The 12,989-nt window shown below is 42.0% G+C and overlaps 1 protein-coding gene across 2 annotated transcripts in view; it reads right to left on the reverse strand.

Moving 5' to 3' along the window:
- The window catches only part of LOC140481916 (INO80 complex subunit D-like), an 82,202-nt gene that overhangs the window by 33,423 nt on the left and 35,790 nt on the right, over window positions 1-12,989 (reverse strand). For both annotated transcript variants that reach the window (XM_072578594.1, XM_072578593.1), the window contains exon 4: window positions 6,459-6,567. In XM_072578594.1, coding sequence (XP_072434695.1) covers window positions 6,459-6,567 — 109 coding nt within the window. The remainder of the gene's footprint in view (window positions 1-6,458; window positions 6,568-12,989) is intronic.

Below are 12,989 nucleotides of genomic sequence, written 5' to 3' on the forward strand. Positions count from 1 at the left end.
AAATTTATCAGTGGTGGGTTAACTTCAAAATCTGAATATGAAGATGTGCCACTATCCATGAATTGAAATATGTGGGAACATTTTCCTGAAAAATCTGTGTGGTCTGTGAAGCTCTGATGTATATGTACATGATGCACAATGACAAAAACGATGTTCCTCATACCAAAGGGTGAACGTCCATTCGCCAGTAATTGTGGCAAGTTTCACCAATTCCATGAATGTTGTGGGATCAAACACAAAATATGCTCGCACATAAGCCAAACTTGAGTTTGGCCACCCTTCATGTAACATCGCAGAGCAGTACTGAGTAACTGCTGTACTCTTGACAGTAGCACCTTTCATCCAAAACGTTAAACGGAGGCTCCTCTCAGGTGGAGAGGCTCTATGTCACCAGGGAGTCCTCTTGGTAGCCTGGCCAATATTTGTCCTTCAATCAATAACAGTAAACAGGTTGTTCAATTTTTTGTTTGCAGGAGCTCACCATTTGCAAATTGATTGTTAGGTTCCCTATACGGAAACACAGACACAATTTCATGAGGACCCTCCTGACTATGACCTGCTTTGCCACATCCTAAGGTTATGAAGAGTATGATATAAATGCAAATAGCTGGCTTTTTACGGCTATCCAACAGCCTCATGGTAAGCTTATTGATATCCTGACTGGGTGAAATAGATTGTCTATAATTTCACAAACTGATGAATAAGCTTATAAAATACACTATTTTCAAGGGGTGAAAAGTTTGGAGTTGAAGCGGAAGCCATCGACAAGATGAAGCTTGTCACAATGAAGCAGTATTTTATACATAAGGATCGAAAACTCAAGTTTGACTGGTTTGCAAGCTTCACTTTGAACTTAAGGTTTCATTGCGGATTCATAAATCAATCTTTGGTACATGATTAGCTAATGAAATATGTACACCCCACAACCTTAGTTCCTGGAAGAGCTGAAACTGCGACCTAATTTCTGCAGGTTGGTCAGGAAAAGCCTTCAGCAGATTCCTATACACTCTAGAGACATAGAATGGATAAGTACAATGATATTTGACGTGATATATTCATAGTAAATCACCCAGGAGCAAATCCATGCTAAAACCCTAAGGAGCAACACAACCATTCCCACTTCCCCATACTTTCTTCGTAGCTGTGTAGATTTCTTCTTTGAGTGCTTGTCCAAAACCCATTTCGAAAGCCTCCATTGAATTTGTCTCCACCACTTGCTGCATTAAAACAAAAGCTTCTTCTGCCAATTAACTGAATTGTCCTCTGCTTCCTAAGTATACTGAAGTTGCAAACAATTTCTCTATTATGTCTGCAGACACCTCTCAATTTTTATCATCTCCATCAAACCTCCTTTCAACCTAGGCTTTTCCAAGCTAGTCCAACCTTCTCCAGTTGACCCCGCTAGCTTCTTCAAAGTCAGGCCTGTAAATCATTTCCAGATTCACTTTGAAGGCGTTACATCATTCCCCAAGATCAGTGTTCAGAATTGGACACAATAGAACCATCACCTTAGGACATTAAATGGTGTTACCATCACTGCATCTCCTGCTATCAACAACCTCAGGGTTAACGCTGATCAGAAACAACTGGAAAAAGCATACAAAAGCACTAGCTACAAATGCCAGAGTTGCCTAAGAGACCAACTCGTCTCCCCAACTGCATGAAGTCTGTCTACCATTTAAAAGGCACAAGTCAGGAGTGTCATGGAATACTCCTCAGTTTGTCTGGATGAGTACAGATACAACAACATTGAAAAACTTGATGCTCTCCAGGTAAAAAGAGCTTGTTTGATTGGCACCACATTAACAAATATCCAGCCCTTCTAGCACTGATGCTCAGTAGCAGCAGTACAGACCACATACTACAAGAACGGCAGAAATTCACCCAAGCTCCTTAGATGGCAGCTTGCAATGATCCATGACCATTTTCATTTAAGTCAAGGGCAGCAGATATATGGGAACAACATCACTTGCAAGTTGCTCTCCAAGCAGTCACCACTCTGAAGGAATGGCAATATATTTCTAAGTCAGTGTAGCTGGGTCAAAATACTGGTACTCTCTCCCGCTCAGCAGTTTACCTACAGCATATGGACTGCAGCAGTTTTAGAAGGCAGTTCATCACAGACTTCTCAAGGTTAATAAGGGACAAGCAATAAATGTTGGCCAGCCAGTAATACCCACATCCCATGACTGAATTAAAAAATGAAATGGAGGCAAAAATCAGTGATTTATCAAGGTTCCTAATTATTTCCTTGATTGCGTGTTCGATACTTCTATTTATGAAGCCCAGGATCTTATTTGTCTTTCGAACTGTTTTCTCAACCTGCCCTGTTACCTTGCAACAGTGTACATATATTTCCAGTGTTCACTGTTCTAGCACCTCCTTTGCAATTGGACACTTCACTTAGCACTTCCTCTCATTTCTAACATCAAAATCTTCTCACTTCTCTGCATTAAATCCCACATGCTTGATTTTATTAGTCTACATGCTTTAGGAGTCTACCACCATCCTCCTCACAGCTCATATTAGGTCGTCTGGAAATAATGTCATCATATCCTGAACAATGAAATCAACGTCATTAACAAGGCTCAAGAAAAGCAACAATCAAAAAACTGACTGCTGGGATACGCCTCCCCAAAAGAAGCATCTACTCAAAACTTGGTATTTTCTGTCACGAAGCTAACTTCACATTTACTGTCCCTTTTATTCTGTGGATTTCAACTTGGTTGTTACCTGCATTATGCAGCACCTAATTGTCTTTTGGATGTTTTTATATGCATCAACCTTCCATTAGTTTATCAAAAAGCCCAATCTATATAGTTAAGCAGGATTTGCCTTCCATAGATGTGTGTTCACTGTTTAAAATTTATCTGCACTTGTCCTATTGACTTGGTTCCATATTATTTCTACAACGCCTTCACTGAGGCAAATCTAACAGGCTGGTAGTCGCTGGTTTTAAATTTTTCCAAAGTAGCGCTTGCAGTTTTTCAATTCTTGGCACTAACTGGAAAATTATGGCCAGGACCACCTTAACTTACTTCCCCCATATGTATCCCATTCAGTCCTGATGACTGATAATTAAGTACAGCCAGCATTTCTCACGCAACAGCTTATATTTGTATATCACCTTGAGTGTCACTGGAGCATTATAAAATAAAATACTCCATAGAGCTACCAAGGAAATGTGAGGCAAATGGCCAAAGACTTGGTCAAAGACATGGATTTTGAGGAGCATCTTAACTGTGGGAGAAAAGTGGAAAGGCATAGACAGAAAATTCTTGAGTTTGTGGTCAACAAACTGAAAGCATGGTTACAAGTTCTGGAACAATGAAGAGTGGAAATGATCAAGAAACTTCCTCTTTACCAATTTTTAGCCTTTCCAGCATGTCAACTACCTCCTCTTTCACTATGTCTGTGCGTCTGTCTGCATACTGATGCTACAATGCTTATTTAGCACCTCAGTGTTGCTTTCTTCCTCCATGTCAGGATCCCCTTTGGGCCATCTTACTGGCTTCACCAGCACTCTGACTGCTCATTTGGTATTTACAAGCACACAAGAACTAATTGCACAGATGTTGCGTGGAAACAATGTCGCACCTCCTATCATAAGGACCTTGGTCCTGTCTCATTCTGCACAATACTGACAAGAGTTTATTCTAATGCATAGTCGAAGTCTCATCAAAATCCAAAGATTGCTAGTTGTAGCCAAACTCCAGACATCAACACAATTTCATCTGCCACTCTAGGAGAGTCCTAAGGGAAGTGCTATCTTTTAGTTTTGTTAAACACAGTGCCCTTCAGCCCACTCAACTAGACAGAAAAGATCCCAAATCAGTCTGTCAGTACATTAGCCTTGAATCAACATCTGTACAATGGTTCAACTGGTCAAGGTCTCACTGCTATTTGACAGACCATTACTGTGCACCAATTGATGGTATGGCATCCACTACAATGTCTACATTTCAGAAGTTCTTTGTCCTTAAAGCACTACATACATGCAGGTACTTTGTATAAGTGGACTAAAGCAATATAATCAAGGGTTAGATAATCAATCCTGCTCTTTCATCGATATCTTCACAATAAATTGACCCAAGATACTCTGTGCAATCCAAGATTCCTCCATTTTGTTCTATATTCAGCTAAGAGACCAGGTTTTAACTTCATGCACAGGGTTCGGAATTCTTCTCAGAGAAGTACAACTCATTTTTTAAAATGCATGTGACTGTCAAGTACTTGGTTGATCTTTTAGCTTTCGCTTGAGCAGAATTCTGCTCAAAATTATGGATTCTCCATTATAAGGTTGTGAGCATGGACATGAATTTGAAAATAAGCATACTAATAAAGCAGAATATTGTACATAGAACAGTACAGTCCCTTCAGCCCTCAATGTTGTGCCAATCTTTTATCCTACGCTAAGATCAGACTAACCTACATACCCTTCGTTTCACTATCTTCCATGTGCCTATCCAAGAGTCACAAATGCTGGAAATCTAAAGCAGAAAATGTTCCAAACACTCAGGAGGTCAAGAACCAGCATTCAGAAAGAATCCCCACCAATCAGCTCAGAGTCCACACAGACCTACACTACCCCTGTGTAAACCCACATTTTCCATGGCTAATCCATTTAGCTTGCACATTGCTGGGCACTATGGGCAATTTATCATTGGCCAGTCCACCTAACCTTACAAGGAAAGGCTGAGGGTCTTGAGGCTGTTTCCGTTAGAGAGAAGGAGGTTGAGAGGAGACTTAATAGAGACATATAAGATAATCAGAGGGTTAGATAGGACGGACAGGGAGAGCCTTTTTCCAAGTATGGTGACGGTGAGCACGAGGGGACGTAGCTTTAAATTGAGGGGTGATAGATATAGGACAGATATCAGAAGTAATTTCTTTACTCAGTAGTAAGGGTATGGAATGCTTTGCCTGCAATGGTAGCAGATGCGCCAACTTTAAAGGCATTTATGTAGTCATTGGACAAGCATATGGACGTACATGGAATACTGCAGGTTAGATGGGCTTCAGATTGGTATGACAGGTGGGTGCAACATCAAGGGCCGAAGGGCCTGTACTGTACTGTAATGTTCTATGTTCTATATCTTTGGACTATGGGAGGAAACTAACACCTGGAGAAAACCCACGCAGACATGGGGCGAATGTGCAAACTCCACACAGTTGCTCTGGAATCAAACTCAGGTCCCTGGCGCTCGAAGGAAGCGGGACTAAACACCGAACTGCCCTGCATATGAATGGCAGTTCCAATTCTAAGTGAAGAAACTTAAAGTGAATCTCGGATTCCCACAGGAATCAATGTTAAGTTCATTGGTTCATGTCCCATCGGGTAAAAAGACAAGGTACAATTTCAAGTACTGTAACAAATATTTGCAATGCTGTGCATTCTGAATTAGACTGACTCGCAAAAGAAAGTGCACAAACAAAATAAAACAGAAAAACAACATACACTCAAACTGTCGTACGATCTGAAATGACCTAAGCATTTAGATACACAGGTCTGTTAACTTCTGCACCTTCCCTTGTCTTAGTGTTTTACTACCAAAATGAATCATTTCCTACTCTGTGCATTAAATTTCATTTTCTACTTGTCTGTCCAATCTACCCATCTGCCCATGCCCTTTTGAAGTTCAACATCATCCTCCTTAGACAATAAACAACATGTAGGGTTTTGGGTCATTTGCAAATTTTGCCAAGGATGAGATCATATATAAACATGGATATACCAGAAAGAGCTGGGATCACAATACAAACCTCTGGTGAACTCCATAATAAACTTGCCGACAATCCAAAAGCATCCATTCAGCGAGCACCTTTCATGCTCAGCCAATACTGGTCCAATATTGCTACTGTGTCTTGGATTCCATGAGTTCCAACATTGGTCAGAGGTCTGTTGTGTGGCACTTGATTAAATTCTTTTGTGGAAATCCACATACACCAACTAACAGCATTATCCTTAGCGGCCTTCTGTGTCACCTCATGAAGGTCTGAAGAAAGCTAACTAATCAATCTTTTTCTTTAATAAATCAAATTGGCTTTCCTCAATGACCCTGCAAGTAACCATGCATTTTGTCCCATATAATGGTTTTCAGAAATCTCCCCACCAAATGTTAATCATGTCAGTTTGCAGAGGTCTACATCCTCATCAACAAAGACCCATAACATTACCAACTTTCCTCATCATCCACCCGTTTGGTCTCTACAAGGAACATTTCTCATGTTTTCAGTAGTTCTCTGTCCTTTTGGTCATATGGAGACCAGATTTATGCATATGAAGTCTCGTCAAGGAGATCGAAAAGTTATTCCTTATTCAAAAGGTGTGCGCAGCCAATCAAAGTCATAAGGGTTAATTCAGTAGAAAAATGACAAATAGGCCTAAAATGTCAAGTTATCAATTCCCAAACCAGGAGTCCCTCATGTTGCTGAATGATTACCCAGATGGTACTCACTCGGGACGAATAGCTGACCACTTGTCCCGCAACGTCCACGCAAACTGGCAAGGAGGCATACGTTCATCTTCCTCTTCCTCCTCCTCGCTGTCCTCAGACCAGTCTAGCCCTGTAGACAAGAAGAATGTCATCTCATTGAACCCAAGGTAGGACGCAAAGCATTATACTGGAGACCCATGGAAAGGTTTTCCAAGTAATACTAAAAGGGACATGTGGGATAAACACCCAGTGTCGTGCAGGGAAAACCCTGAATTATTTAATAAAGAATCAGAAGACAAAGTGTGAAGCTTAAGGAGTTGCGAGACATGACCAGAGATCAAAAATCTTCCTTCTCCACTTACTTGAGCCTCAGGCTCATTTAACAGCACAAATGGATCCCAATAGCAACTGCCCTCCTTGAATGACCAAGTCTATCTGATCAAACGTTCATCTCAAGAAACACAGTTACATAAACAATTGCTTTCACTGGCGTGCAGAGTCCCATCAGGATGTTGCCCCTTCCACACACAGAGCCCTCAAGTTACACCAAGTTCAATAGACACACTGAGCCCTGCAGAGTCAGTCTCCTTTACTGCACTGACCCAGAGTCTTACCATCCTCACTAACACACTGACCGAGTGCATGTATCTCCTTTCACACAAATCCCTGCCAGTTTAATAGACTCAAGAGATAATCTTCCATCATCAATGACCCTTGGACTTTGTAACCCTTTGACGCATACGTGAACCCACGTCGCTACGGTCTTAGATTACTAGATTAGATTACTTAGAGCCTGTTTCCATGCTGTTCGGCCCAACAAGTCCACACTGACCCTCTGAATAGCAACCCACCCAGACCAATTCCCCTACATTTACCCTTTCACCTAACACTAGGGGCAATTTAGCATGGCCAATTCACCTGACCTGCACATTTTTGGACTGTGGGAGGAAACCGGAGCACCCAGAGGAAACCCATGGGGAGAATGTGCAAACTCCACACAGACAGTTGCCTGAGGCAGGAATTGAACACGGGTCTCTGGCGCTGTGAGGCAGCAGTGCTAACCACTGTGCCGCCGGTGCCTTTTATAGTTTTCGCAAAACCTCCCTACTTTTATACTCTATTTCCTTTGAAATAAAGGCCAACTCTTCATTTGCCTTTCCCCTCACTGAGTGAACAAATACACTAGCTTGATAGGATTCATGTAATCCCATCCCCAAATCTCAGTTCTGCAATTTTCCCCCAAATAATATTCAACTCTTCTATTCATGCTGCCAAAGTATACAACCTCATTATCCCCCACACTCCAACTGTCAAGTTTCTGTCCACATAACCTGTTTATATCCCAATGCAAACTTCATGTCATCCTAGCTACTTGCCCTCCCACTTATTTATATGCTTAGAAACATTAACTTCAAAGACTTGAATACATTTTAAATAATTGCGGCCTGAGGATTGATGCCTGTGGCGCTCCATTAGTTACAACTTGTCATATGGAAAATGCCCCCCTTATGCCAACTTGTTTATAGTAATTAGACAACATCCTATCCACACAAACGTACAACCCCAGCACTATGGGTTCTTAACATATTAAGCAGCCTTGTGCACTTCAAAGAGTTCCCATCTCCTTCAACACACTGACCTCGACAGTCTGTCTCCTGTAACAGTGGTCTCAAGAGTTAGGACAGACAAACATGGTCTCGATTAGTTTGCCGAGAGTATGGAAACAGGTCCCACGGCCCAACAAGTCCACACTGACCCTCCGAACAGCAACTCGTCTAGGCACATTCTCCTACATTTACCCTGCCTAATGCAATTAACACTGTGGGCAATTGAGCATCGCCAATTCACCTGACTTGCACATCTTTGGATTGTGGGAGGAAACCCACTCAGACACAGGGAGAATGTGTAAAACTCTACACAGACACTCGCCCAAGACGGGAACCAAACCCAGGTCCCTGGAGCTGAGAGGCTGTAGTGTTAACCCTTGAGCCACTGTGACACCCAACTGGTATTGTTATTCCATTTTGCCACTCAAGACTTCCCCACTATTCAAGATATATCCCAATAACCCTCAATTCTCTTACGCAGCAAGAGTCCATCTAGTTAATGACCTTATCTCCACCACCTTCTGAGGCAGAGTGCTTAAAGAACACACTTTGGAAAAGAAAATTTCCCAATATGTGTCTTGAAACAATGACCCCCAATTTTTAAAAGTATGCCCTCCAGTTCAAGGCTGCCCAAGAGGAACCATTCTTTCGACATCCACCTTAAGAGCAACCAAGATCTTCTGCACTCCAATCAAGACAACCCAGTCTTTTAAACCCTTGTGGGGAAGAGCCCAGTCAGTCAGATGATTGGTCAGGATATAAACAATGGAAGAGAATGAGGAAAACCTTAAATCAGAAGGGCAGAGAATTCAGTATGAGAGGAAGCAGCTAGTTTGGAATGTAAAAATGCATTGCAAGAGTTTCTACAGCTATGTTAAAAAAAGGGAGAGAGTAAGTAAAGTGAGTTTATTCCTTTTAGAGGGTGAGTTAATAGCAGATCATACTCTGAAATGAGAAATGTTTTACTTTTGTCTTCACTTTATAGACAATACAAAAACATTCCACTGGTAGCTATAAAATGTGGAGGAGAGACAAACAGTTAGACAAAATTACAATCATGAGGGAAGTGTCACTCAGCAAACTGAGGCAACGGTTGCCTAAAAGCATGTTAATATGCAGGCACAGCACATATTCAAAAAGACAATTTGAGAAGTTATACTTTGAGAGAATCGAACCTGAAAGGAAGATGTTATGTTTCCAGTTATATAGAGCATTTGTGAGACCAGATTTTTGAAGTCTTTGCAGTTTTAATCTCCCTATTTAAGCAGGGATATAAATGCATTAGAGGCAGTTCAGAGAAGGCTACCTAGCTTGTTAGCCGCATACCACCACAGGGTCCTCAGCAGGCTTGCTTATTCACCACTGTCTCCTGAACAGACCAACCTCTATGTTGTCCCTTCGTCGTTAGTGCTGACATGGATCATGATCACTGGATCCACACCTTTCATTACAAATTCCCTTCCAGCACTGAGCAAATGACGGAACTGGGCAGATAACACAGCTGTCTAAACTCTCACTGTTTGCTGCGGAGAACAACGTCAACCCCCCCACCCCCCTCCGCCGGTTATAATAACAATTACTATATTCCTTGTTGCACACCACTAGAACAGTTTCCTGTACCATAGTGGCATTGCCAAGTTTGCACATCAATCCTGCAGTCCCCACTCTCCTCGAAACAGGCTGAAAGAAGCTCAAAATTGGTGGTCAGTTAGAGGCTGACACTCCCACATTCCTGTCCTACAGTTCCAACATCAGCTTCACTCACAGTAACACCCTCCTGTTCCTTGCACTGACTAAATTAGAAGACAGGTGTCACTGTCTCCTAGTATAAAGTATCCAGATATTTCCCCTCCCTGATAGATGTCACTGTCTGCTGTTCTGCCTCCAGCTCAAACTCTAAGCTGAAGCTAGTACAATTTCCAAGTCTTACCTCAGGTATCACAAAAGGTATCCAATAGCTCCCACTTGCCGTTGCTTTGACACATCACCTGAACTGCCATTTTAAATAAATTTGAGCTGTTGCATTATATTATTTCACTTCGTTATGTTGCCTTTGCATGTTTTACTGAAATTATCACGAATTTGTATACAATAATAACATTTAAGAAAAAAAGATTTTAAACACTTACCGGAGACTCACCAAATAGCTCGGTCCTCCGTTAATAATACAGCAAAAACTGAGTTCAATTAGCTCCAATGAATCGAACCGTCTCTGATTGCAAGCCACTCGGGGGTGCTGACCTGGCCTGCTTCCCTGTCACTATCTCCTCTAACAAAACAATGCCGAGAGTTGCTGTGGCCTTTTAACAGAGGGACTAACTTTTTTTTCTGCACTGTCCCCTATGTCTCTCTGTTCATGACTGATCTAGAGAATCTCTTTATCATTTAACATACCCACACCTGGCATCAACCTCTTCCCCCCTTAACACACCCAGCCCAGGCACTGCTCTCTCCTCTAACATAACCCTATCCCGGGCTCTGCCCTCACCCTGCCCCAACCAACAGACCCCATCCCGGGCTCCACCGTCAACCCACAAACCCCAACCCTGGGCAGCCCACAGACTCCCAGCCTGGACAACCCCACCCACCTCTCCCAAACACACAGAGCCCCATTCTCCCCCCTCCAAAACGCATACCCAGTGCACCACCCTCTCCCCTAACACATTGACTCATGGATCAGTTGAACTGAAGGGTCTGTTTCCATGCTGTACATCTGTGACTGATGATGTTAGAGTATTAGTAGAACCAGTCTCTTTGAAAACTTGCCATGAGCCACTTGAGATTTTCTACTACCCACACAGGCATTGATCATACAGATCGATGTTTCACATGGGGAGCCTCTGTAGCCCTACATTAGTACACTCCAAAGGAATTAGCGCAGTAATTCTTTTACACAAGGACCCTTCCAAAAGTCTCCATTTAATTCAGACAGTTGTTCATGCGATCCTGATGATATTAAGTCAAATAGCTACTCAAAAGTTACACTGTTAGACACAGAGCCCACACTTGCCCCTCACATCTGGAACTGCACCTTCCCCAGGCCCCTTACACACATACACACATCTCCTACCCCACCCACAATACCAGGCCCTGATGCTACCATCCCTCTCCTCTACCTCTGAACCTGACCTAAATCCTTCCCTATCATTTCAACCCAATTATTCATTCTAGCTCACTGACGTTGGCCCCTTGAATTAGTGTCTCCTGAAACACTCACATTTGCCTTACTCGTTACTGTTGCCTTTAACACATTGTCCATGAGGTACTGTCTCCTTTAACGCTCAGACACTGATCCTGCAAATTAAGGTTTTAGTTATCATGACGACACAAGTATGATCCTGCGTGATCTTAATCTACACTGGCGACACAAAATTATTCCTTCCTTTAAAAAAACACACACACGTGTCACTGTTTTTCTAAGAACACACTGACCCCTCGAGTCACTGTCTGCTGTTTTATTACTAGAATTGCACTTTTATTACAAACACACCCAGAAATACCTATCTGACTTGGAGACCTCAGCATGTTTAACATGCTGTAAATTCTAACTGACTGGAATAGTGTATGGCTTATGTTTGATATAGGCACCTCTCTCATACTGGGTAGAGTTATTGACACTTAAGAATTGCAGTTGCCACCTCATGTGACTACATTGTTCACAAAGTTTCTGTGCTGGTTACTGGTATATACAGAAAACGTGCTACAAAACTATAGCATGAAGCCAAATGGGCATCCAACATTCAAACACACACTAAGATCACTTAGACTGTAAAGTTACAAAAATAAACAGATGAATATAGCGCCTTTGGTGACCTCACGATGCCTTAAGCTCTTTACAATCAATGAAATAGTTCTAAACTGTTATCACTGATGCAGTGTCAGAAACATAGCAGCTAATTTGCGCACAGCAAAATCCTAAAAACAGCAAACGGACATGTTTTTTGGAAGCGATCTCGATTTGGGGATAATTATCAGCCAGGGCATCAGGTCGATCTCCATTTCTTTGCTTCAACTATCACCTTGAGATTTTTTTGCTTTCAACTGAGAGGTCTCGACTTATCATCACATCTGCAAGGTTAGTATGGTGAAGGATTTCTTGTTCAAGTCAGTCACTGCTGACAAGTGTTTTACATCCCACTGCTCATCCCAACATAGAGATCTCAATATTTGCTATCTTTGGAGATAATATTTTCCTTTCAAATGATAATGCCCACCAACTCTAAGTAGTCTTGATTTTAGTTGTTAATTACTTTCAGTGGTATCGCAATACTAGACAACATTTGGCCCATTGTGCTAGATCAGCTCTTCTTTTTGGAAAAGTTATCCACGTATCCCTACTCCCAATTAGTTTTCCCAAATCCTTTGCAATTCTCTTCCTTTCTTTTATTGCATATTCAGTTTCTGTTTGGAAGTTGCTATTGGAATTGCTTCCACTCTTCCACCTTTCAAGCCATGAATTATTTATTATTATTCGAGGTAGGAAATCTGAACAAAGAACCAATGGCGTAAACCACCACCCGAACCAGTTCTGCATTTAGCATTTGTTATGAAGTGAATTCACACCAAATTGGCTTCATTAACACCAAATGGGCAATGAGAGGAAAATACTAGTACAATGCGATTAGGTACAGCAAATAACAAAAAGATTAGTTTCTTTGTCACCCTCACACCCCCTTCCCCCACAACATGGATCGCCTTGCTCATGGTTGTCAAGGCAAAGCTTCCCGATAAAGGAGCTCAGATTTAACACGCTTTTAGCTTTTCTGAAAAAAAATGCAGCAACACTGATTACTGCTATTGTCACCACAAGTACGTAAGAGAGGAATGCAATACGCTGAAACGTCTGCCACTTATTACTTCTGCAAACAACGTCAGCTCTTTCCACACTTTATCCAACTGCATCAGGACAGAAAGGTTCCATAGCACCCCACGCCACCTGAGGAAG

This window comes from Chiloscyllium punctatum, chromosome 10 (genome assembly GCF_047496795.1).
Source record: "Chiloscyllium punctatum isolate Juve2018m chromosome 10, sChiPun1.3, whole genome shotgun sequence".
NCBI lineage: Eukaryota > Metazoa > Chordata > Chondrichthyes > Orectolobiformes > Hemiscylliidae > Chiloscyllium > Chiloscyllium punctatum.